At 55.5% G+C, this 25,169-nt stretch overlaps 2 protein-coding genes across 7 annotated transcripts; one reads left to right on the top strand and one right to left on the bottom strand.

Annotated features, from left to right (window-relative positions):
- Positions 1-31: 31 nt before the first annotated feature.
- On the bottom strand, positions 32-5,370 carry SLC25A39 (solute carrier family 25 member 39). 6 transcript variants are annotated; one of them, XM_082861401.1, is made up of 12 exons: positions 5,230-5,370; positions 3,274-3,373; positions 3,081-3,140; positions 2,924-2,983; positions 2,540-2,673; positions 2,134-2,201; positions 1,866-1,990; positions 1,514-1,687; positions 1,079-1,188; positions 783-864; positions 625-705; positions 32-537 (listed from the first exon to the last, which is right to left on the bottom strand). In XM_082861401.1, the coding sequence occupies exons 2-12, from the start codon at positions 3,356-3,358 to the stop codon at positions 422-424; spliced, it is 1,095 nt and encodes a 364-aa protein (XP_082717527.1). In that variant the 5' UTR covers positions 3,359-3,373; positions 5,230-5,370; the 3' UTR covers positions 32-421. The 6 variants fall into 6 exon arrangements, with proteins under 6 accessions (XP_082717527.1, XP_082717526.1, XP_082717530.1 ...); XM_082861400.1 differs by lacking the exon at positions 5,230-5,370 and adding an exon at positions 4,248-4,348; XM_082861404.1 differs by lacking the exon at positions 5,230-5,370 and adding an exon at positions 4,248-4,348 and having other exon boundaries at positions 2,540-2,649.
- Positions 5,371-18,113: 12,743 nt separating this feature from the next.
- GRN (granulin precursor) lies at positions 18,114-24,735 on the top strand. Its single transcript, XM_082861390.1, has 13 exons — positions 18,114-18,122; positions 20,721-20,865; positions 20,990-21,115; positions 21,233-21,317; positions 21,774-21,886; positions 21,983-22,118; positions 22,240-22,334; positions 22,576-22,699; positions 22,955-23,052; positions 23,144-23,389; positions 23,628-23,861; positions 23,962-24,192; positions 24,282-24,735. Exons 2-13 carry the CDS (start codon positions 20,728-20,730, stop codon positions 24,417-24,419), a joined length of 1,764 nt encoding a protein of 587 aa, XP_082717516.1. The 5' UTR covers positions 18,114-18,122; positions 20,721-20,727; the 3' UTR covers positions 24,420-24,735.
- Positions 24,736-25,169: the final 434 nt, after the last annotated feature.

Genomic DNA, 25,169 nt, shown 5'->3' with positions numbered 1-25,169 from the left:
CGCCCCAGAGACCCCCACAATCAGAGGCAGTGGAAAGAAGTTTATCATCTTTAGACTCAAGGAGTTAACAAGGGTGGGTGCAAACTATGCCGGGCGCAAGGTTTCGCGGCTCCTGGGGGCAGGCCCAGCTACAGCAAACCCACAGGGAAAAGAAGGGGGGGAGAAGTTAGCAAATTTGGTCTTGAACTTGAGGGGAGGGCGTGATGATTCCTGGGGCTGGGGAATGGGGAGCAGCAGGAAGAAAGAGAGGAGGGGTCGGCGTGGGCCCAGAGGGGCAGCCGCCTACCCCTGGGGCTCAGAGGGGGGAGGAAAGAGAAAGGAGGCCCCTCCCCGCAGTGCTGAGGAAAAGGCACTTGGCTCAGTCTCCTCCTGCCCCACTCCCACCACGGGAAGAGGTCGGGTCCTTGTCCCCTCGTTCCTTTCAAGGGCCCAGAAACTGTTCCTGGTTGAGCCTCTGGAAGAAGCTTTTACCGAACTCATAAGTGCTGATCATGATGGCACACGACGGGGCGGCCTTGATGATCCTCGGGAGGAAGCCTGCGGTGGGAGGGGGAGGCTGCGGTCAGAGGTCGGGCCCCCAGGAGCCCCACCTCCACCAGGGAGTGGACACACACAGCCGCTCACCTGCAAAGAGGCCCCTGGTGCCCGACTCGGCCCGGATTCTCCGCAGCAGTAGCCAAGTGGAGTCCGCGTGCGGGGGTGTCACTGCAAACCAGGGCGAGGCCCTGTAAGACCCCGCTGGGGCCCCGCCTGCCCTGCCCCGCACAGCCGGGGCCCCTCACCTCTCACAGCCTCCACCGCTCCTAACGCGACCTGGCGCTGAGTCTTCACCACATCGAAGGGTAGAGTCAGGATGGCCGCCACCTGGTGGGGTAGGGAGAGGGCTGGTCTCCGTTCCCAGGACCCCCATCCCCTGCACGCGGCTAGGGTCTGCCAGCCCCAGCTAGAGCTTCAGAAGGGCAGGGGGAGCGCACTCCTTGACAGGCAAGCAAGGACTCTTTTCCGGAGCATCTGCAACGGCCCTCAGGTCACCCCAAGGACACCTCTACTGGCCACGCTCCCAGCCTGGTCAACTCACTGTCCCTGAGATGCCGCCAGCCACAAAGCTGATGCCCACAGAGGTCTGGTCCTTCGGCCTGAGCCCACGCAGCCAGCTCTTCACCAACTCATAGTTGAACCAGTACAGAGCTTGGGGGCACAGGGGTTCACTCGTTAGAGATGGGAAGGGCAGTGGGACAGGCCACGATCCTCCCACCTTTCACAGACTTATATCACGACCACTCCCTCCCAGCTACGAAGCCTGCCTGCCACGTGCCAGTTCCCGTAACAGGCCCTGCAAGAAGTATCTTGTGAACACCTTGCTGAATATCCCGCCCGCTGGGACCACTTCACAGATGAGGCGTTCCCGGCTCCGAGAGTTTACGTGACTTCAAGGTCAGTAGTAGCAAAGCTGGGACTTGGCTGTAGACCTCCTGGGCTCCCTTACCCCAATCCCTGCACTCCTGGTGCCTACCTGAGAAGGGCACATCCCGAAGGGCAGTGGGACCCCAGCCCAGCCACAGTGAGCGCCAGCCGCCTTGAGCCACAGCTGCTCGGACGCAGGTGCCCAGCTCCCGGTATGACAGATGCTGAGCCTGCAGCTTTGTCCGCACCAGCTCCAGGGGACTGATCACAGTCACAGTGCCCACTGCGGGGACCAGTGAGGAGGGGTCAGTTTACAGGTCCCAGGGACAGCCTGCCCAGAGTCTGGGGGCCTTGAACGTCCCCCCCACCCCTAGGCTGGCAGAGGTTGGAGCTGGGAGTCCAGACTGGGCTCCGGCACAGGTGGGGTCAAAGGAAGGTGGAAAGCCCAGGGCTGTGCTCACAGCGGGCCAGTGCGCCAGCCACCATGGGTGCGTAGAGATCAGAGGTCAGGGCTCGACCACACAGGAAGGCCTTGAGTTGGTCGTAGGCGGTGAAGTAGACGGCAGTGGCCGGCACAGTCATCACCCTAGGGGTGTGAACAGGTTAGCCAAGACTCCCCAAAGTTCCCAAACCTCCCAAGCTTCCCCTGCCCCACCCAGCCAGCCAACAGGGGAGTAAGGGGTCAGTGGGGTATCAGGGGAAAGCAATACACAGAACTGGGGTACTCACAGGGTGGCTGGGAGGCCGCTCCACAGGGTCCTCGTGCCCTCATGTCTCACAATCTTCACAAAGGCATCCTAGCCAAGCAGACACCAGCCCAGGAGGAGGGAGGATGAACATGAACAAGGCTTGTGGTGGGGCTGGCCCAGGCTGGGCCCTAGCCTGATGCCCTCGCTCCTACCCAGTAGCCCCTCAGGCCTCTACACGTGGAATTCCCTATTTGGCTCCAAACAGACTCCTATTCACCCTTCAAAATCTTGTGATGGCCCCACCTCCTCAGGAAAACCCTTCCCAAACTGAACTGGCCACCCCTATGTGCTTTGCGCTACCCGTTCTTTCCTGGGTCTGCTGCCTGACCAATCTGAATCCCTCAGGAATGCCAACAGACCCAGCTAAGGGTACAGCTGCTCCTCACCACGGTGCCAGTGAAGCGACTGGGGTCCTGAAACCAGATGGCACAGCGGGCACCATTTGGGCACAGGTACAGAGGCTCTAGGACACCATTGCAGTACAGGAGGCATTTCCCTGTGGATTGGAGAGAGGAGGGCACTGGGGAAGGGGAGGCGCATTAGCATGACAGAGCCCTGGAACCTCACAGGGAGGTGGTGAGCTCCCATCCCTGGAGGGCCAGCAGAGCCTGGGGTCCCTGAGTGGACGTTCTTGTGTAGGACAGAGAGCTAGCTAATATGATCTCGAAACACGTACTAGTCCGTGGCTGTGAGGCCCCCGTGTGCCCCGGGGAGACTGGGACATCCCTCCCCAGGACACTTACAGGTCCCCCGTGGCGTGGGGCACTCACATTTGGCGTAGGAGAGGCTCCAGAGTCTGGAGGAAGACATCAGCTCTAAAACACAAGGCACTACCTCAAGTCACAAATGTTCCCCACCTGCCCCAGGGACCTCATCTCTGGGGACCCCCGACACCACTCCCTATTGGCTTCAGGGTCAGACACTCACCACTGGCCACCGAGGGGCGCTGAGACTGCAAGCGTACCTTCACCACGTCCAGGGGGGTCACTGGGGGAGGAGGGCAGGTCTGAAAGCTCCTTTCAGGACCCTGCCCCGAACCCCTCTTCCAGAGCCAAGTCATTTCTAATCTCTGGTCTGCCCCAGTCCCAAGCTGCCCCCACCCCACCATCCCAGGTCTTACTGAAGAGAGAGGTGACCACGGCCCCAGCGCCGGATGCCACCATTTGTTGGAGGGGACTAATGCCCCCAGGGTCCTGGTCAGCCATTTTGTAGCTCCAGTTCTGAAAAACAAACCTCAGTCGATTGGAGCACAAAACCGGAGTCAGGGGGAGGGAGAGAAAGGAGGCAGAGGCTCTTGGGGACACTAGCTGGACCCTCACCCCACTCACTCACTATGAATTTCGCATAATCACTTTTTATAGCAGTTATTGTCAACTCCACCTTGCCAAAGGGGAAAGAGGCTCAGAGATGAGGTGACCTGCCCAAGGTCACCGTGGGAGCAGTTAGGAAGAAATCTGGGAGAGTCATCCATCAGTTAAAGGACGGTAATGACCCACCCCCATTCCTCACCCTCACCACACGGGCTTACTGTGCACCTCTTCAGTGCAGGTGCCCGGGTTGGCCTGGGGGACCCAAAGATCAAAACGCCTGAGCCGCCCCCCTACGCCCCCCACTCCAGCACCCAGCCCCAAGGCGGGCGCATGCGAGCCTCGAGTCACCGGACGTGGAGAGGTAGAGCCCGGCAGGGAGGGAAAGATAACAAACCTGAGGGCGGCGAAGGGTCCGTCCACTCTCTGGGACTGCAGGCAAGGGTTCCCGGCCCTCCCCCGCGCCCGTCCTCCCGAGGCCGGAGGGCCAAGCCCCAAGCCTGGATGGGAAGGATAATCTCTCTGCTCCCTCTCCCTCAAAATCTCTTTCTCAGGGGAGCCGGTCGAAAGTGCGGGAAGCAGGCATGGGGAGACAAGATCGCTCTTCGCCCCTCGGCGACACTCTCTGTCCTGGCCCCGCGCGCAAAGGGCGCCCGGTGGGGCCGACTAGGTCGGCCCGCGACTCCCGGCCCCCATCCAGGCCCGGCTCAGGCACCCGGACCCCCAGAGACCCAACTCCCGCCTCCGCCCCCCGCCGGACCCTCAGCCCAGGTCCAGCCCCGCCCACCTGGCTCTAGGCCGGTGCTTGCGCGGCGCGGCGCCCGGGGCCGGGCGGGCCCATAGCGGCTCCGCGGCCGGGACCGGCTCCACTCCCGCTCGCTAGGCACCCAGGCCGACTCGGAAACTGGACGAGCCCGTCCCGCCCCTGGACGGCGCCGCGAGGCCCCGCCCCCCCACGGGCCGACCAGCCGACTGCCCGGAGTGAGGCCGGCCCGCCCACTCGCGGCCTCCTCTGGGTCCCGCGCTAACGCGGCCCCGCGCCGCGGGTGCCCCGCCGGGCCCGCGCGCCAAGGTCGCGGGTCTGCACGCCGCGCTTGACCTGGCGGCAGCACCGTACTTGACAGCGTATTGTCGCCAACACCACCCCACCAGCATCCCGGCCGAGCGCTGCTCCCGCAAACTTTCTAGACGAACGTGGGTAAAGCACTCTCCCCATTTCCCTTATTTGTTTGGTGGCGGAGGTTTGAATCAGTTTTTCCAAGGCCATGAGGGGCGATGAAATAGTGCTGGCAAACATTAACCCATCGGGCTCGTTGCTGATGTTTTACAACTTTACGGCGACCGTATCAAACAGGGTCGTCCCTATTTAACAATCCATCGAGACTGCAACTGCAAAACCACTTGACAAAACTGAGGGGTACCCTGCGGGTGTGGGTAGTGAAGTTGACGAGTAAGTAACCCGGGCCAGGCAGGCTGGACAGAGAGGAAAGGCTGGCCCGGGAGCCGGGAGACGTGGGTTCAACCGGGTTTAACTTGGGCTTCGTCCCACCTCCCCGTGACCCTGGGCAAGTTACAACACCGCTCTGGGTCTCGGATTCCTCCTTCGCACAGGAATAGGATTGAGTAGGGGAGAAGGAGACCGACATTTCTGTGTTGGTTACTCTCACGAAACCTATTTCTTCTACGTCTCAGAACTTCTAGGAGATCATTATTAACCCCGTTTTACAGAAGACGAAACGGAGGCTTAAAGTTAAGAACTGGACAAGTACCTCCCCCGCGCCACATTGCCTCCCCGAGTGACAGGTGGGCGTTAATCCTGGACGTCTCTGATCCCGCTTCTCAGGAGCCGCAGTTCTGTCCCGGGCCAGCCCCGCACCCGAGACCCCATCAGCTGCCTCGCTTTTAAAACTTTCGTGCGGCGAAGAGTGTCCTAAGAGAAAAAGGAACACCGGCTGCGAGCCTGCGCCTTTAAGAAGGGTAGGCTGTGACTTTGACGTCACCAGCTCTTCCGCCCCCTTACCCCGAGAATGGTCGCGTCCGGGCCTGGAGTCGCCCGCCAGCCGGTGCACGCCGGGTTAGCACGTGGGTTCCAAGGGGCCAACCGTGTGCTTTCCCTGAGAAAAGACTTTGCGGCTCTCCACCGCTAGGAAGCCCGAAATGGGGGGCGGGGAGTGACCCGTGAAGTGCTGCTGATCAAAAGGGCCCTGAGAGAAGGCGCCCTTTACATGCCCTTCCCATACCAACTGAATTCTGAAATGACACAAAATAATTTTATAAACTGACAGGGCGAGAACCCAGCCCCTATTAGGGTCCTTTACTCCCTCAAAGTTATGACTTACACAGTTTCACAGCCATCAGCCAAGAGATAACTCCCCCCCATTTTACAGAGGAGGAAACTGAGGTCCTTGTGTGTAATGACTCCTGGTGTGGAGTAGAATCCAGACTTCTCCTACGCACTCTCCCATTTTTCACATGAGAAAATGGGGACCCCAGAGGTCAAGTTGCACCAAGATCACACAAATGAAAGAGCTAGAATTCAAACCCCCTCCTCCCTGAGTCCAGAGGATCTCCCATCCCATCCCATTCTCAACCGGGGCTCTCTGCTCCCTGCAAATGTTTACTCAGGCCTCAGGCCCCAAAGAACTCTAAGATACAGCGCGGTGGGGCTGCACCACTTACCTGCCTCCAGATCAGAGCACTGGGAGGGCGGGACCTGGTTCCAATCTGGGCTGCCTGCTGCAGCAGCTGTGGGACCTCTAGCAAGTATCTAGAGTCCTTTAAGCCTTCGTTTCACCCATTTATAAATGAGCTGATGGGGATCAAAATACCCCTGCCCATGGGAATTTGAGGATGTAATGAGTTAATAGCTCTAAAGTGCTTAGAGCCCTGTCTGGCACTTGGCAAGCAGCTGGTGGCCACTACTATTATTACTGATTGCCCCCCGCCCCACTCCAGGACCTGTGGCACAGAAAGTTCTGGAAAGGGTCTTTAGAGCAACCAGGATTCTGGTCCCACCTCTGCCTCTAAATGCAGGCACAGATAATGATAACTCCTTACACACCTTCTTCCCCAGAGCAAAGTAGCACAGCCAGGAATCAAACATGGTGACCTCTGAGCCTCAGTTTCCTTCACAGTAGAATGAGGGGCTTGCACTCCATTTCTGGTTTTCTTCTTGCACTAGGATGCCTTTGAGATTTGTCACTACACCTCAGTTTCCTCAACTGAAAATAAGGATGAGTTACCCATCCTGCTAATTTACAGACTCTTAGCTAAAGTCATGTCTGTGAAAAGCTGAGTCGACAAACAGTTCTGTAGTCCCACCCAGAGCTGAGTAGATCTCACTCCCTGCCATCCCCTACATGTAAATGCTTGGAGGCTGAGAAAACCTTGGTATAACCAAATGCCAGCATGCTGGCAACCGTCTGGGCGGAAGGGAGAAGTTATCCACCACTGGAGCTGGTGGAGGTGTCATCCAAGGACGATCATAGCGACTGCAGGGTGGATCCAGAGCCTTGAGGTGCCCATGAACCTGTGGGGCTCCGGCTAGACGGGCCTGACCTGAGAAGCAAGCCTAGAGGCCTGAGGAGGAGGCGGCCACTGTCCTGGCTGTCTCAGCCGCGGTTCACGCTGACCACACACCCAGTGGTCCTACTAGAGGCAGCATGTGGCCATCACTGGCCTCCTTGTCAGATGGAAAAACAGAAACTCCTTTCAACTGTAAAAGGGGAGAAAACAGTACCAGCCCCAGGGATTATCTCAGGGACTGATGGACAAGTCCTTGCCTGGCAAGTGAGGTAAACAGAAGATAGTTTATTGTAAGGCTGAATTCTTCCAGGGCGAGCCCCAGCTTGCACCCGCAGGGCCTAGGAAGACATTTATGCGGCTGAAGTAGGGCTCAGGTCCCTCCCGTGGACGCTACCAGCACCTCTGAGTTCAGGGCCTGAACCGTTCCCCCCTAGAGGTGCCTTCCTGTAGGCAAGGCCCCAGGCTGCAGGACCACTGAACCGGAGAAGAGAAATCCAAACTCTAGGCCTCACCTTAAATGCCAAGTCAGATCTTTGATTGGGCCCTGGGGGCAGGGAGGGGTGGGGAAGTTATAGAGGACTTTATTGTGACAACTGGAGAAAACTGAATAAAGCCTGTATAGTTGATATTACTTTATCAACGTTAAATTTCTTGAGTGTGGTAACCATACAGTGGTTTTGTAGAATGTCCTTGGTCTTAGGAAATGCACACTGAGTGTTTAGTGGCACATGTCTGCAACTGTCTCAAATGGTTCAGCAAAAATAAAAAGATAAAGCCAACGTAGCAAAATGTGAACAACTGTAGATCAAAGTGAAGGGTACATGGTGCTCATTGTACCATTCTTGCAATTTTTCTGAAGTTTTAAAAGGTTTAAAAATAAAAAGTTGGTGGGGAAGGGGATTTCTCCCTCTGAAATACATATATATTATGTATAGAATCAGAAAGCAACAAAGCTGGGCATTCCCTGGTGGTCCCATGGTTAGGAATCGGGGCTTTCACTTTGGTGGCCTGGATTCAATCCCTGGTCGGGGAACTAAGATTCCGCAAGCCATGCACGAGAAAACAAAACAAAAACAAAAAACACAACAACAAAGCTATCTTTTTTTTTTTTTTAAGTATTTATTTATTTAGGCTGCACGCGGTCTTAGTTGCAGCAGGCACGCCTGCATGCGGGATCTAGTTCCCCGACCAAGGATCGAACCTGGGCTCCCTGCATTGGGAGCACGGAGTCTTACCCACTGGACCACCAGGGAGGTCCCTGTATTTTTTTTTTTTTTTGAAGGTTAAAAAAAGCAATAAATGTAATAGCTAGAATCAGCCCACCCAGGGAAAGGCCTCTCTTGTCTCCCCCCAGCCCCTCCCTGGCTTGAGAAGATGAGCTGGGAAGTTTCTGGACACCCAGGTCTTCATTGGGAGCACCCTGGGTGTGGTCTGAGGAGGTGGCCTCCAGAGGTGAAGGGTCCTGGCTAAGACTGCAGAGCTGCCTTCCCCCCAAGCCCCCGCCGGATGCCTGGAACTCTCTACTCTGCTGGGGAGTGTGGATTAATCTACCCCCGAGGAAGGCAGTTTTGGGCCATAGCCATCAAAATTCCAAATGCCCAACCCTGTGACTCAGCCGGGCCACTTGTAAGCGTTCCTCCCCGATTGGCTTGCTCATGTGCGAAATGACCCGCCCTTACCGTAGCCCTGTTTGTAACAGCAGAGTGCCATGCGAAGGGACTGCCTGACAATATCCCCATATAACAAATACCACCTTGAAAGGGATGCTGACTTCCACTTCCGAGTGTAAAACAACCTCAAAGATAAGTGTTAAATTAAACAGCGGGGCGGGGAGTTGTTCTCGATCTGAGCTCTACCGCCCCCTAGGGGAAATTTGGGGAATTTATGAGGCCATTTGTGATTGTCGCAAGATCAGAGCCCCTGGCATTTGATAGAGGTCAGGGCAGGGATGCTCAATGTCCTATAAAGTGTAGGACAGTCTGACATTAACAGGGATTTATCCCCGTACACCTCGCGGCTTTCCTCTGTCTTTCTGGACAACCACATACAGTCGTCCCTCGGTATTCATGGCGGATCGGTTCCAGGAGTCCCTGCAGATACCAAAATCCGGGGATGCTCAAGTCCCTTACATAAAATGGCCTAGTACGGGGAATACAGTCGGCCCCTCTGTATCCGCGGGTTCCACATCTGCAGATTCGAGAAATCTGTTCATAATTATCCGACCTCGAAGCCAGCTCTATTTCACCCATATCTTTTTAAATGGTTTTATAGTGATAATCTATAGAATTTCCCAGGAATAAAACTACCATGCAGTCTTCAGGAAGATGTGGCTTTGTCTCCGTTAGAACTTTACCAAGGATCATTCACCATTCAGAACATCTCATCCTGTTGGCCACCTGGCTGGTGTGAGCTGAGTTACTAACAAAATACTCCAGCGCTGAGCCTCCATTTCCGGTTCTCCATCGCCAGTGACTCATGGGCATCTGCAAGCTTCTGTTCTCTCGTGGAGTCAAGCCTGAGCTTTCACACACAGAAATACATATTATTTCATTCTAAATTACATTCTTTTATTTTTCCTCTCTATTACAGTTTGAATTTAACACAGATTTTTAAAAACGTGCATAGGAAATTACACTCTCTGTGAATTTCACTTCGGAAAATTTATTGAAGGAGAGTTACGAACTATATTACCAAAAGAAGACTTTGGATCTAATTCTGTTGAGAACCTCATGAGCTCACCAAGCACCAGGGGTCCCACGTAGTGTCACTGCCTTCTGGGGCTGCAGGTTCTGCTTCTCAGTGTGCCCGAGGCTGCCTGGAGCATGTCAGCCTCCAGAAAAGCGTGGCCGTGCCAGGGCTGAGCCCGTGTCTCAGTGACCCAAACTGAGGAGGAGCCATCCCAGCTGGGCCTGGACCAAAGGCCTGACCTGTGTTCGTCTCCCTCTCTCTCTCTCTCTCTTTTTGATTTACTGTCTTCCTCTCTTTTTCTCTTTTTAAAAATGTTTGAGTGTTGTGTGCCAAATACCGTTGAGGTACTGGGATATAGCAGGGAACAAGCCACACTGGGTCCCTGCTCACACTCTTTAGTGCAGGAGACACACACAAACAAGTAAATAAACAAGACAATTGCAGACAGGAAGGACATCTGTGAAGGCACTAAAACAGGTCACATGATGGAGAGGGCCTAAGACGGCCTAGAACAAGGGGGATGTGGGGGGGGTCAGGAAACATTGATGGAGATTAACCCATAGTGAAGGCCAAGGGAGGGCCGAGCAGGCTGGGATGAAGGAAAGTGCTCAGACGAGAGCTGGGCACTCACACTGAAAGAAAATCTGGCATTGAAAAGAACAACTATGATGGTTACGAACACAGGCTCTGGACCAGACCTGTATTCAATTTCTGGCTTCACACCTTTCCAACTACACAACCCCAGGAAAGTTGCTTAAGCTCTGAGTCTTCCTTCTTTCATCCTAAGATGGGGATGATAACCGTACCTACCTCGCAAGCCTGTGTCAAAGATTAAAGGAGAACTTAGTACAGAACCTGGCACAATGTGAGTCTCAATAAACATTAGCCAGACCTACTTTTTAAAACCATGGAAATCAAGTAAACCAGCAACCATCCTAACGTAAGAAATTGAATTAAAGTCCCCTGATGTGCATTTGAGTACAGATTTCTCTGCTAACTTGTTGGGGGAATTTGTCTCTTTTCTGGGCCTTGTTCTCATCATTTTTGATGTCTGGGACTGTTGAAAGGTTTAAGATGACAGATGAGGCGTGTGAAGGAGGTTTGTGATCCGGAAAGCGTGCCCTGGGTTGAGGGGGGGAAGTTCCCTCCTCCTGTCCCGCCCTACATGTAGCTGCTTCCTCTCTCTGTTTCTCCTTGGGCTCCTGGAGATGACTCTGACTTGACCTCTCTGAATTTTCTGGAGAAGGCAGTTTCCTCACCTAAGCCCTGGCCCAGTGCTTCAGAGACAAATCATCAGATTAACAAGAGGAACCTCTTTGATGTCCTAAAAAGAATTCCTCCCATTTTATGTGCCACTTTACAAGATCTCTTTACATCCATCATCCCATTTGAACCTCTCATGACTGTGTAAGAGGGCATGTGGGGGTTATCGTGGACCCATTTTACGGATGAGGAAACAACCTCAGAGGGGTTAAGTGACCTGTCCAAGTGATTTGAAGCGGGTGTCTCCTGACCCCTAGGGGGCCTGCCTGGAGAGGGGACAGGAGAGCTCAGGTGGGCTGGAAGGGCTGGGAGGGAGGACAAGTTGAGCTGGCGTCAGAATCCAGTGGAGCCTCGCGATGTGGGCAAAAGATCTGAGGTCTGATCAGCTTGGACTCAGATACTGACACCACTGCTTAGTAGCCGGATGGCCCTGGACAAGACCCTTAGTGTCTCATACATCTGCGAGGTGGAGCTAACACTCTGCAGTGTTGTTAGAAGGACTCAGTGATGTGGAACAGAGGAGGCCGGCAAATCATGGTCCTGATTCTTCTCCTTTCCACGCCCCGCCCTGCCCCCAAGTTCATTAACATTCCAGCCCTAACAGTCAACGAGACAACAGTGCCCACAGCCCAAGCTGTCCTTCCATTTCCGTGACCCAACCTGGCCACTTGCTGCCCTTGACAATGGCTAGGCTCCAACTCCTGGAGTCCACAGGCAATGCAGCAACCACTGAGGGGGCACAGCTGCCCCCAGGGCATTCTCAAGTTCAGAAAAAGGCACAGGATAGGGAAAGTTTCTCCCTGTACCCACAGGGAGGTATGACACTGGCCAGACCACCATCGGGGCCCAGCCCCTCCCACGCCTTCCAGGGGACGGATGGGGTGTCCTTAGATGTGGTGCAGGGCCGGCACCCTGAAGGACCTTTGGAAGGGTTTGGAGGATCTGAGCCCCTGTCTTGGGTTTGGCTGGATGTTTTCTTTTCCATTTGAGTGGCGTCAGATTTTACATCATTGATTTTGTAAATTTTAATAGGAAAATGAAATTTAGTCCTGAATAAATGTAGTTGTCAAAATTCTCTCGATCGTAGGAGTAGTGGAGATGGAGGTGACAGCTTATGAGGATCGACTATGAGCCTGGTACTTCTTTTTTTCTTGGCCGTGTGTGGCGTGTGGAATCTTAGCTCCCCAACCAGGGATCGAACCCGCGCCCCCTGCATTGGAAGCGTGGAGTCTTAACTACTGGACCACCAGGGAAGTCCCCTGAGCCTGGTACTTTACATACGTGTGCAAGCACGTTCCATCCTCCTGAAACCCTGGCAGGTAATTATAATACAGTTACTCTATTTCACAGATGAGGGCATTTAGGTCAAAAAAATAAGGCAGTCACCCAGCTGGGAAGAGGCCAAGCTGGAATTTGAGATCAACAGGCCAAGACGAGGTCCCACTGCCCAGATGCTAGCCCACTGCCCAGGTTTCCAGGAAAGAGCTGGCTCCTGTCCTCCAGCGCCTGCCACCTGCCTGTCCCAGAGGCCCATCGGGCTTTCTGGAGACTCGCTGGGGTCAGTCCTTGCCTCTACCAGGAAGTTCTTCTCTGGATCATCCCACTGCTCTTAGAACGTAAGAAACTGAAAGTTTGATCTGGGAATGTGCCTTCCTCTCCCACAGAAGGCAGATGCTGACTCCACGTCTGGATGGGAGGAGAATTCAACCCAGCTCACCCTACCCTGTGTCTCCCTGCCCCAACCCCACACCTGAGGGGTTGAGTCTTCCTCTGGCCCCTCTGCCCTGGTCTGGCTGAGGGGTCCTGATGTTTTTGGTCTGATGGGGTGCTCTTCTCAGGAGTCTGAAATGGACCAGGTGCAAATAGACCCTCCTGGACAGGGTTCTGGACTCTGGGCCAGAAGGATGCCATGGGGTGCAGCCACGTGGGGGGTCCAGGTGGATTTCTGGGAAGAGAGATACATGGGCCATGGCTCGAGAGGAGAGGGTGAGGTGGGCTGAGGGGTGGGTGGGCAGTCTCCCAGGCTAAGGTATGTGTGAGGGGGGCTGGGGAGGGCCCAAGGGGAGGAATCACCACAACCAACGGTGGCAGCTTCGTTAATTGAGCACATACTTGGCTTAGGCCCTGAGCTGAGGGCTCTGCGGGAATCATCTCATTCCTGAGGGAAGCGCCTTATTGTCGTGTCCTCAACGTAAAGACCAGGACGCTGAGGCAGAGAGGCGTCAAGTCACACAGCTTGTAAGAGGGAAGGGGACCGGAGAGGAGTTTCCTCGCTGAGCGCTAGGTTCCTCGTTGCATAGAAGGGGGGTTCAGCGAGATGAGGGGTTCTCAGACCTGCACATCAGGATCCCTGAAGCTCCCTCCATTACAGGGCAAAGCCAAGTAATCCACTTCCCCTACCTGCCTTCCCCCTTCTCCCCTCTCTTCCCTCCCGCTGAACCCCTACCCTGCATCCTGCACCCCACAGTTGGATTTAAAGATACCATCCAGCATCAGTCTACCTGCACCCGGGGCCAGGTGGAGTCGCCACAGCTCAGTGTAGACTCTGAATCTCCCAGCGGACAGACAGCAGGGCAGTGCTCACCCACTGCCCAGATGAACACACTGAGGCCAAAGGCGAATTAGGAATTCACATACAAGCACACAAGGGAAAGTCACAGAAGAAACCGTTAAAGGGTTTGGAAGTGGAAGCCTGGTGCAGGAAAAGAGAGAGGATAAGAGTGCTGCTTTGTGTTGGGACTTCCCTGGCGGTCCAGTGGGTAGGACTCCGAGCTTCCACTGCAGGGGGCACAGATTCCATCCCTTGTCAGGGAACTAAGATCCCGCATGCCATGCAGCACAGCCAAAAAAAAAAAAAAAAAAAAAGAGTGCTGCTTTGTGTTATAACTTGACTAAAATTTATTTGCATGGTATACTTTGTTAAAAATAGTAATTGATTAGAAAACAACAAGGGAAGTGGCCTGCCCACTGGCACTGGGCAAGTTCACGGCCTATGCTAGGTCAGGAATCCAGGTTTGGTGCCTCTGTTGCCAAATATCCCGCCACAGCCTCTGGCCTGCTCCTGCCTCCCCTCCCCCACACCTACCCAGGCAGGCTGGAGAGCCAAGCAGCGCCCCACAGACACCAGTCAGGTGCCCGATGAGGAGGGCAGACGCCTGAGCAACTGGGGCAACAATTACTCACCCTAAGGTGACTCAGGCAGGATGGGGAAGGAAGGAGTAGGTGTGTTCGAGGCAGGGGCTGTTTCTGTGCCCTCACTCCAACCTTAGTGTTCAGGGCTGCCAGATTTAGGAAATAAAAATATAAGATGCCCTGTTAAATTTGAGTTTCAGATACACAAGGAATAATTTTTTTTTTTCTTTTTGGCCACACTGCACAGCTTGCGGAGATGATCTCAGTTCCCCAACCAGGGATTGAACCCGGGCCCTGGCAGTGAGAGTCCGGATCCTAACCACTAGGTCACCAGGGAACTCCCAGGGATTAATTTTTAATTGAAGGTATGTGTCAAATATTGCATGGGACATAATTATGCTTTAAAAATGTGTCTTTATTTGAAATTCAAATTTAACTGGGCATCTGATGTTTTATCGGGCAATTCAAGATCTTGGGGGGAAAGGCCCCTGGCCCTGGGGCAGCTGTGACTCTTCTATGAGAGCAGAACTGGAAGTCTGAATGAAGAAAACCTTGAAGGGGTGATGGGAAGAACTGGGGAGAGGCTGAAAGAAGCAGAAAGAGGGAGAGAGAGGGAAGCTATCCAACCCTGACCTTGAGGAACCTCTTAGCCAGTCACATCCAGGGTTCTCTTCATGTCAGTCCTCTCAGTGGAATCTCCTATCACTGTGGTGCCTCAATCCAGGGTAGTGCTGGCATCCGAGGTGGGACCACAGCAGGAATTGTCACAGACCAGGAAGAACATATTTCTAACTTCTTAAGCAAGTGTGGGCTGCGGGAAGGCAGAAGCCACAAAGGAAAAGATCGATTGCTAGATTTCAGATGACATAACAACACAACTTCTGAGCACAAAAGATACCATTAACAAAGATAAAAGACAGATGACAGATTGGGAGGAAATATCTGCAACACATATAATATCCAGACTATATAAAGAGCTCCCACAGTTCAACAAGAAAAAGAAACATGGGAGAAAAATGAACAAGGGATAATGTGATGGTTAGTTTTTTTTATTATTGAACTATAGTTGATGTCCTATATCAACTATATAATATCATGTAAGTTACAGGTGTACAATGTAGTTTTTATAAGTTATACTTCACTTATAGTTATTATAAAATATTGGCTATACTTCCTGTGTTGTACAATATATTCTTGTAGCTTATTTTATATATAATAGTCTGTACCTCTTAATCCCCTATATTGCCCCTCCCCCATTCCTCTCTCCACTCATAAACACTAGTTTGTTTTCTATATCTGTGAGTTTGTTGTGTGATGATTAGTTTTATGTGTCAACTTGGCAGGTGTTTTTGGATGAGATTAACATCTAAATCACTGAATTCTGGCTAAAGCAAATTGCCCTCCATAATGCAGGTGGGCCTCATCTAATCAGTTGAAGGCCTGAATTGAACAAAAAGACTGGCCTCTCCAGGCAAGAGGAAATTCTCTAGCAACTGTCTTTGGACTTTCATCTGCACCATCGGCTCTCCTGAATCTCCAGCCTGAAGGCTCACACTGCAGATTTTGGACTTACTAGCTTCCATAGTCATGTGAGCCAATCCCTTTTTAATAAATCTTTTTCTATATACACATCAACTGGTTCTGTTTCTTTGGAGAACCCTGACTAATACGGATAAGAACAGGCATTTCACAGAAGAAATACATATGCAGAATAAACATACACAAAAATGCTCAGCTTCCCTTGAGATCAAGGAAATGCAGATAAAACAACCATGAAATATCTTCCCTCATTAGAACGGCAAAAATTTTTTGAACTGGCATATCCAGTGTTAGTGAGTATATGGGAAATAAGTTCCCCCAAATATTGAGCCTGGGAGTGTAAAATGGAAAAATGTTAAGGCAATTTGGTATTAATATTTCAACATACCTTTTACCCAGCAATGTTACTTTCAGGAATTTAACTCCCATATGTGCACTCAGAGACATGTTCAGAAATATTCGTTGCCTAATTATTTGTAACCGCAAAAACTGGAAACACATAAAAGTCCATTAAATGAGACCGGTTAAGGGAATTCCCTGGTGGTCCAGTGGTTAGGACTCTGAGCTTCCATTGCAGGGGGCACGGGTTTGATCGCTGGTAGGGAAACTAAGATCCCACAAGCTGCACAGCGTGGCCAAAAAAAAAAAAAAAGAGAGACTGGTTAAGTAAACATGTAACACCTATAGTGTGGAATACTTGGCAACTGTCAAAAAGAAACTGATAAATAAATCAAGACAGCCCATATTCATGAATGGGAAGACAATATTGTTAAGAAGGTAATACACCCTAAATATAGATTCAGAGCATTCTCTATCAAACCCTCAGCTGTCTTTGCAGAAACTGATCCTAAAATTCACATAGAAATTCAGGGGACCTAGAATAGCCAAAATCCTGAAATCCTGAAAAAGAAATTAGAGGACTCCCACTTCCCCTATTTCAAAATTTGCTAAAAAGCTATAGTAATGAAGACAGTGTGATACTGGCTTTAAGAATGGACACATGTATCAGTGAAATAGAATTGAGAGCCCAGAATCCAGTCCTTACATTTACAGTCAGTTGATTCTATCAAGATCTTCTCTACCCAGACTCCCACCACCCCTGAGTTTGGCTATTTGTCCCCAACCCCAGCCTCACCCCCAGCTCAAGCTCTTTGCTTAACCTGCAGTGCTCCCCAGCCACGCGGCACAACCAAACGCGGCCCTTCCTCCAAGACCTGGCACCAGGCTTCCTCTGGGCCTCTCATCTCTCCTGGTGCATCTCCCATCACCCATCTCTGTTGGGGAAAGGCCCCTTGGCACTGAGCAGTCTAGCTCCTGCTGCTGGTGAATCTGTTCCGTGTGGTATATTTTCTCCTCACCGGCATGTCAATTCCTGAAAGGTAGGGCCAACTGAAACTAGGAAGCCACTTGTGCTATGCACGCACAGCCAGCCCAGCCTGGTGCCACACACCCAGCAGCTCCTCAAGTCCACTCCATTGAACCTGACACTCAATCCCTGCCCAAGGCTGCCTTTCCCATCTGGTTTCCTAATGCTCTTCCCATTACCCCCTATCTAGCCACTTCTCTAACTCCTCCCCACTTGCCAGTTTAAATCCTCCCAGCCTCAGCTCAAAAAAGTGCCCCCACGGGGCTTCCCTGGTGGCGCAGTGGTTGAGAGTCCGCCTGCCGATGCAAGTGACACGGGTTCGTGCCCCGGTCCGGGAAGATCCCACATGCCGCGGAGCGGCTGGGCCCGTGAGCCATGGCCGCTGAGCCTGCGCGTCCGGAGCCTGTGCTCCGCAACGGGAGAGGCCACGACAGTGAGAGGCCCGCGTACCACAAAAAAAAAAAAAAAAAAAAAGGGCCCCCAAGGTGGAATTAAACCTCTTTTTCCCTGCCTAGAGCCAACCTACTACGTCTTCCCTACACACACCTAGAGCACCTGGCCCCCGATTCTCCAACCCCACCCCACCCCCTGCTGTGAGCCCCTTGAGGAAGGGGCTTGAGGGCTGTTTATCCTTGCCCTCACTACTCCTTCACTCCTCTTTGGGGCCCGGCTGCCCAGCATTAAATCTGAGTTGGTTGACTAGAATAGAAACAGGATGCACAGATGTTCCAAATCCAAGAGACATTCTGTAAATGCTCTTGTACGCACCCTCTAAGGGACAGCTCTTGGCTCTCAATGTCCCCTGACAGGAGCTGGCCCATCTCGGGATGGGGCTGCAGGAGGCGGCGAGGCGGGAACCAGCAGGCAGGCTTAGCCGGCGACGGCATCACATGATTGCCTAATCACATGATCCCTAGAAATGGGGGGTTGGGGAGAGAGAGGAAGGGAGGGAGGAGAGTGAATTGAGTAGGAAAAGCAGCACAGCCTCCCAGGTTGGCCCCGCCTTTACGTCGACGAGGAGCCAATGGGAGTGCGACAGCCCGGACACCTGGCCAATGGAAACAGAGGTGGGTGGGCCAACGCGCCGAGGGGGCCAAGTTGGTGAGCTGCCCGGTCGCTGCTCCCGAGGGATCGCCGACCCCGACGCAGGTAAGGAGGGTGGCTGCGTAGACCTCTCGCTTGCTCCTTCCCAGGGGCCCAGCCAGGAGGAGGTGGGGGCTTCAGGCTCCTCTGTAGTTTCATCAGGGAGACAAGAAAGGACTCCCTTAGAGAAACTCCGATGCACTGGAAGGGGTTTTATGGGTGGTGGGAATAAGCAGTAACTGCAGTGACCCCCATTAGAAGGGGCTTTCTCCCTCTCCAGCACCCCTGGGGCCTGCAGCCCCTTCCCCCAGAGCAGAGACTACTCCGTTCTGGAGCCGACTCCGCCCCCGTCGGCAGGTGGTGGTGCTGGTGGGTAGTCCCCGCGGCGGCCGGGAGCCGGCGAGGCGCCCGCCCATGGTCCCCGAGCTCGGAGGGCTGGGAACGGGGCTTGAGACGCTGGCCTCCTCAAAGACAGTAGGGACTTGGGAGTGGTGACTGAACCCCTGGGTTGTGTCTGGCTCTCTCTCACTTCCTCTCGCGGGGGTGGGGGTGGGACGAGCTAACTTCCGCCTCCCCCTGCCACTTTTTCCTGCTCTCTCGCTGCTGGGTTGGCTCACCTTTTGGGAATCTCTCTCTCCTGACACTCGGAGTTGGGGGCTGCCCTCTAGTGGAAGATGACGGAGCTGGGGGCTTGAAGAGGTTCCTGTCCCTCTCTGCGGTGGCAGTGTAGGGTGGGGAGGAGAGAGGCCACCACTTGGAACCCTGCTGAGAGGACTGGGGTCCCCTCCTCCCCCATCCCTGGTCCTGAGTGTGTTTGGGCGCGTGCATGCACGTCTATTCGGTAGAAGCATACGCTCTACTCCTGAACCTCAGGATACACAGGAAGGAGAATATATGTAAGTGAATCACTAGGGCGCTGAGTAGTCTGAGATGTGTGCGGACAGGCACTCCTACAGCGGCCAGCTGTAGATGCTGGGTGGGGGGGTGGGGGGCTGTGGGCATCGGTGTAGAGGGTGAAAGGGGCCGCAGTCCAGGACCAGTCTTCTTCAGCCTTACCTGGCCAGGAGATGGCCTCCTGGGGATGGTCTTTGAGCTGGAGAGGGGGCACTGAGGAAAACCAGGTGAGGGAGAGAGGATGTGAGTGACTGGGTGTGTGCGATTCCCTGCCATACAAAGTGTGCAGTGTCCACACACAGACTAATGGGGAACTGAGGCCCAAAGACAGGGAGCAACTTTTGGGGCTCTCATAGTCAACGGTGGCAGTTCTAGGACTAGGACCCATGTGCAGAATCCAGGCAGCCCCGTGCTCTGTGTTTCTGTCCTGGCCTGGTCCACCTGTCCAGGAAGCGCTTCTACCCCTCTTCTCAGCTTGGACCCCACGCCTCTATCCTCCTGGGGTTTGGGGTCCCATTCCCAGGCTCTACCCATGGTCCACTTGTGAAACGAACCCAGGTCCAGTATAGTCTGGAGCCATCAAAGCCTGTCATCTCTATGTCTTGATATATGACAGGGGGAGTTACTTCACATCTCTGAGCCTCAGTTTCCTCCTTTGAAAAGTAAAGGTAATAATTTCTACTTTGGACAGTTGTTGCAAAGAAGAAAGAAAGTAATGTAGAGTGTTGTCACTGGCTCCTAAGAGGCTCAACAAACATGACTGTTTTGGCCCCTCTAGGCAGCGTAACATCTCTTGGGCCCACCCCGTTGAGCTAGCAGGGCTGGCTGAGCTTGGGGGAGAGTTGTTTAAGAAGTGAAAGCCTGCTCCCTTCCAGAGACCGAGGCTTACTTCCCGCTGATGATGCAGATCGGCAGCCCTGTGGGCACACGTGGTCTCCCCACATGCAGCTGGGTTTTGGCTCCGGGGCAGGGAGAGGTGGGGGGAAGGGAGGGGGGTATGTTTGGGGATTCTGAAAGGGCCTGGTGGTATTGGGGGGCCCTTAGAACACAGGTGTCCCAAAGGTTGACTCAGCCTGTGTATCCCCTTCCTTGGGTGGGGAGGCGACAGTCAGTGGGCAGGTGGTGGCTGGCCTCTGGGGAAGGCAGCCCAGACTCCACCGGCACCGTACTTCCTTTTTCACAACTTTCTCAACCCCGTGGTTGCCAATGTCATCAAGTGTCCTCCCCTCCCCTTCCCCCGCCAACAGGCCTTAGCAGGGTGCAGGTGTGAGCACAGCATCAGGCATCTAGAGGGGCTGGCTCGGGAAGTGGAACCCTGGCTTTTCTTCAACAGGAGACTCCTTCCTTGCACCCCATCCCTGTCCTCTCATGGCTACTGATGCCTTCCCCACCCCTCGGAGGTGGTCCACGTCCCCACAGATCAGACCCACAAAACCCACAAATCTTCCTGACTCTCACATACCCACATCTCTACACACTCAGCCACAGAGACTCAGGTGTTAGGCCACATGTGGGGACACAGATTCACACACGTGCTCATGCCAGCATTCATGCTCATGGGTGTACACGCGCCGGTGCACGTGTGACACCCACACAGGACACACGTAGGAAACTGAATCTCAGGCCCCGCATCCTTCTTCCTGTCTGGACAGGGTGTGGCTGGGGAGGCTCAGCTAGGCCTGGGCCTGGGGCGGGGGGGAGTGACTGGGCCCAGAATCGAGGGTGGCCTGGGCTTCAGCTGGTTGCCAAACGCCTCTAGGGATTTTGCAGGTGGACCATGTGGACTCTGGTGAGCTGGGTGGCCTTAGTGACAGGGCTGGTGGCTGGAACACAGTGCCCAGATGGTCAGCTCTGCCCTGTGGCCTGCTGCCTGGACCTGAGGGGAGCTACCTACAGCTGCTGCAATCCCGTTCCGGTGAGTGCCCTTCGGCCCAGGCAAGAGCTAGCAGCCTGGGATTTCCCAAAGGTTCATCTTGGATTGGCCAGAGGAGGGGGCCGGGCTCGGGTCCTTCGGTTTATCCCTTCCTCTCGCTTCCCAGGACAAGTGGCCCACGGCGCTGAGCCGGCATCTGGGCACACCGTGCCGGACCGACGCCCATTGCTCGCCCGGCTACTCCTGCATCCTCACTGTCTCGGGGACCTCCAGCTGCTGCCCGTTCCCAGAGGTGAGGGTGCCATCAGGTCGATGGAGGGCTTGGGTCTGCGTTTACACTTTCCCTGCACCCTCTTCCCACCCTCAGGGAAATGGGCCTAGCCAACGAAGGCATCTCTGTATCCCGCAGGCCGTGTCATGCGGGGATGGCCACCACTGCTGCCCCCAGGGCTTCCACTGCAGTGCTGATGGGCGGTCCTGCTTCCAAAGATCAGGTGAGCCAGATGGGCAGCACATAGAGCCTGGAGCACCCAGGAGTGCAGCCAGCTGGGTGACCTTGATTCCTGCCCTTGTGTCCTCATTCACGTGACATCTGTACTAAGCAGCCCCCCTGCTCTGGAGAGAGGGGCAGCGCGGGGGCGAGGAGGGGTCAGGAGAGAATGTAAGACTCAGACCCACGGCCAAGCATTGTGTGGGTGGGGAGAGGCCAAGCTGGCCTGGTTTAAGGCCTACCCAGTCAGTGGATGCCTCTGCCCTGTGCCATATTGCTGGGGCAAGGACTGGCTTGGGGGACAGTGGGTTAGGAAAGCCTGGGGGAGCCCTGAGCCCTAGTGCCAGCCCCCGAGTCCTCCTGTGGCTGGGCCTGCAGGCTCTGGTGCCAGCAGCTCCTCGAGTGGTGGGAGGAATGACCTTCACTGACGGGGTGGAATCCTGGGTCATCCCGTCCACAGATACCAAGCCCTTGGGTGCCGTCCAGTGCCCCGACAGACAGTTCGAATGCCCCAACTCCTCCACATGCTGCAGTATGCCTGATGGCTCGTGGGGGTGCTGCCCCATGCCCCAGGTACAAGTTTGGGAAGATGGGGGGAGGGAGGAGGGCAGTGGGGGCAGAGGAAGGGCTGGAGGGAGCAAAGACATAGTCAGGGCCATCTCTTCTCAGGCTTCTTGCTGTGAAGACAAGGTGCACTGCTGCCCTCACGGCACCTCCTGTGACCTGGCTCGTGGCCTCTGCCTCACGGCCACAGGCACCCACCCCCTGGCAAAGAAGATCCCTGCCCAAAAGACTAAAAGGCCAGGTAAGGAGGTGGGAGAGTGTCGGGGTGTGAGCTGGGAGCGAGGAGAGGCCTCATCTAACTCCTAGCTGGGGAGACATTCCCCTCCACCCTGGCTGCCCCTCACCTTTCTCTCTCCTTCCAGTGGTCTTGTGCCCGGATGCACAGTCCCAGTGCCCTGATGGTTCTACCTGCTGCAAGCTGCCCAGTGGAAAGTATGGCTGCTGCCCGATGCCCAGTGTGAGTGAGGGGCTGTAGCCAGCTGGGCTGTGCGTCCACAGCCATCTGGCCTGGACACCTACCTACCAGGCAGGGACTCCAAGGGGTGGGGCTGGCTGGCTGGTGGCTGGCTGGGAGCCTGGCTGCTCAGGACTCATGCCACCCCCTAGTGGGGGATTGGGGCAGTGCCAGCTGTTGGCCTGGCTGCTCCCTGAGCTCTAGGGAGACTGGAAATCCCAAAGACCACTTCGCCCTCACCCAGGCCATCTGCTGCTCCGACCACCTGCACTGCTGCCCCCAGGACACTGTGTGTGACCTGATCCAGAGTAAGTGCCTCTCCAAGGAGAACGCTACGGACCTCCTCATCAAGCTGCCCGCACACACAGGTACCGGGGGAGGCGGCAGACGCCGCCATTCCACCTGCACCATGAGGAGTGAGCAGAAATGGCCGCACGGAGGGGCCAGGGCAGGGACAGCCCCCTTTCGTCCACTTTGGGCCTCGCCTTAGGATCACTGCCGGGGTGGCCTGAGCGGTACCCTCCATCCTTCACGTCGGTTCTAGCTGTGGAACTGACAAAGGGAGGGCACCCCCAAGGGTTCCCAGCGCCACTGCTGACCCATCCTCCTTGCCTGCCTCACAGTCCAGGAGGTGAAGTGTGACATGGAGGTGAGCTGCCCCGACGACTACACCTGCTGCCGCCTGCTGTCCGGGGCCTGGGGCTGCTGCCCTTTTGCCCAGGTACCGAGGAGCGGTGAGTGGCCTGGGCTGAGCAGAGGGTGGCAGCCAGCTAGGCCCCCCAGGCCCACCGTTCCCTCTCCCTCCACCCTAGGCTGTGTGCTGTGAGGACCACGTGCACTGCTGCCCGGCCGGGTTTAGGTGTGACGCAGAGAAGGGTACCTGTGAACAGGGGGCCCGCCGGGTGCCCTGGATGAGGAAGGCCCCAGCCCACGTCAGCCTGCCGGACTCCCGAGCCGTGGAGAATGATGTCCCCTGTGATAACGTCACCAGCTGTCCCTCCTCCAATACCTGTTGTCGACTCACGTCTGGGGAGTGGGGCTGCTGTCCTGTCCCAGAGGTGCATGGAAAGGGGGAGAGTATTGGGGGGAGGGACGGTGTCTTGGCCTGAGCACATGGCCAGGCTCCTGTTGCCTTGCTCTCCTGCCCTCTGCCTGGCCCACGGGTGGCACCAGCTCAGTCAGAGTCATTCCCAGCTGGAGGAGCTGTGAGCAGGAGAGGCAGAGTGGAGGCAGCGGGGGCTCAGCGCTCCATCCCGTAGTAGCTTCCTAGACCACCCTTTTCTGCCACCTCCCCAGGCTGTCTGCTGCTCAGACCACCAGCACTGCTGCCCCCAGGGCTACACGTGTTTGGCTGGGGGGCACTGTAAGAGGGGGAACAAGGTGGTGACCGGACTGGCCAAGTTGCCTGCCTGCCGGGCTTCCCTGTCCCACTCCAGAGACATGGGCTGTGACCAGCACACCAGCTGCCCGGTGGGGCAGACCTGCTGCCCGAGCCTGAGCGGGGGCTGGGCCTGCTGCCAGTTGCCACACGTGAGTGCCCACCTGCCTGCTTCCGGTCAGGACAGGGGAGTCCAGTCCCAGGTGGGGGGACGTTAGGTGGTCGAGAGTGTAATGCCCCTTTGTCCCCCAGGCCGTGTGCTGTGAGGACCGCCAGCACTGCTGCCCGGCTGGGTACACCTGCAACGTGAAGGCCCGATCCTGCGAGAAGGAGGTGGACTCTGCCCGCCCTGCTGCCCACCTGGACCACGGCTGGCACGTGGGTGTGGGGAACGTGGACTGTGGGGAGGGGCACTTCTGCCACGATAACCAAACCTGCTGCCGAGACAGCCGAGGGGGCTGGGCCTGCTGTCCCTACCGCCAGGTCAGTGCCACCCCCCGCCCTGGGGCCGGGTGTGGGCCTGGGCCGGGTCCTGCCACGCCCAACTCTTGCCCCCCACTCCCACCATCCAGGGCACGTGTTGTGCGGACAGGCGTCACTGCTGTCCCTCTGGCTTCCGCTGTGGGGCCAAGGGCACCAAGTGTTTGCTCCGGGAAGCCCTCCGCTGGGACGCTCCTCAGAGGGACCCGGCCCCGAGGCAGCAGCTGTGAGGAGGGACTGAGGACTGAAGACACTCCGCGGCTTTTGGGACCCTGCTCAGAGGATGCCCACTGCTCAGGTCTCCCCAGCACCTCTCCGCCGCCACAGTCTCCCAGACCCCCATTTCTGAGTACCCCTGTCACCCTGGGAGGCGGGGCCTCAGTCTAAGGCCCTCCCTATCCCAACGAGGGCTGTGGCAAAAGCCACGTTTCCAGCTGCCATCCCCTCCCCCCATTTCTGTGGACCCTGTGGCCAGGTGCTGTTCCCTATCCACAGGTGTGCATGTGTGTGTGTGTGTGTGTGTGTGCGCGCGTGCGCTGCAGTAAAGTTTGTACACTTTCTTAACAGTGTCTGATTTGGCCACCCTTCCTGCCCTCCCCAGGGGGCCCTGGAGCCAGGGCCCCCATCCAGTGTCCACATTTCCCCCACCTCACAGAAAGACACACAGAAGTTTATCTCACCAGTTTTATATTTGCTGTTGCCCACAGCGATCCCATCACATTATCCCCTAGTCCCCAGAGCCGCCCCAGCCTCCAGCCCTGTGACATCGTAGCCCAGAGGTGGGCTAGTCGGCAAGCGGCACCCCCTCCCCTCCCAGGGGTCCACTAGAACGCCCCTCCCTTCCCAGCCCTCACACTAGCAGCTGAGGCCCAGGTGCCCCTCCTGCTTTCCCACGATAGAGCTTTCTATGTACAGCCACGTTTATACAGGCACTGCTTTCCTCCCACCCAGCCCTCCTCCCAGCACCTCCCATCGGGGGT

Source organism: Leucopleurus acutus (genome assembly GCF_964270905.1).
Source record: "Leucopleurus acutus genome assembly, chromosome: 19".
NCBI lineage: Eukaryota > Metazoa > Chordata > Mammalia > Artiodactyla > Delphinidae > Leucopleurus > Leucopleurus acutus.
Note: the sequence above shows the minus strand (reverse complement) of the source record. Positions and strands in the feature narration are given on the sequence as shown.

Coding starts and splice junctions, on each gene's coding strand:
- GRN (XM_082861390.1), top strand. CDS start 20,728: ATGTGGACTCTGGTGAGCTGGGTGGCCTTAGTGACAGGGCTGGTGGCT. Junction 23,862..23,961: donor CCTGCTGCCAGTTGCCACAC/GTGAGTGCCCAC, acceptor TTTGTCCCCCAG/GCCGTGTGCTGTGAGGACCG. Junction 24,193..24,281: donor CCTGCTGTCCCTACCGCCAG/GTCAGTGCCACC, acceptor CCCACCATCCAG/GGCACGTGTTGTGCGGACAG.
- SLC25A39 (XM_082861401.1), bottom strand. CDS start 3,358: ATGGCTGACCAGGACCCTGGGGGCATTAGTCCCCTCCAACAAATGGTG. Junction 1,688..1,865: donor GGCTGGCGCACTGGCCCGCT/GTGAGCACAGCC, acceptor TGGTCCCCGCAG/TGGGCACTGTGACTGTGATC. Junction 1,189..1,513: donor TCGGGATGTGCCCTTCTCAG/GTAGGCACCAGG, acceptor TGTGCCCCCAAG/CTCTGTACTGGTTCAACTAT.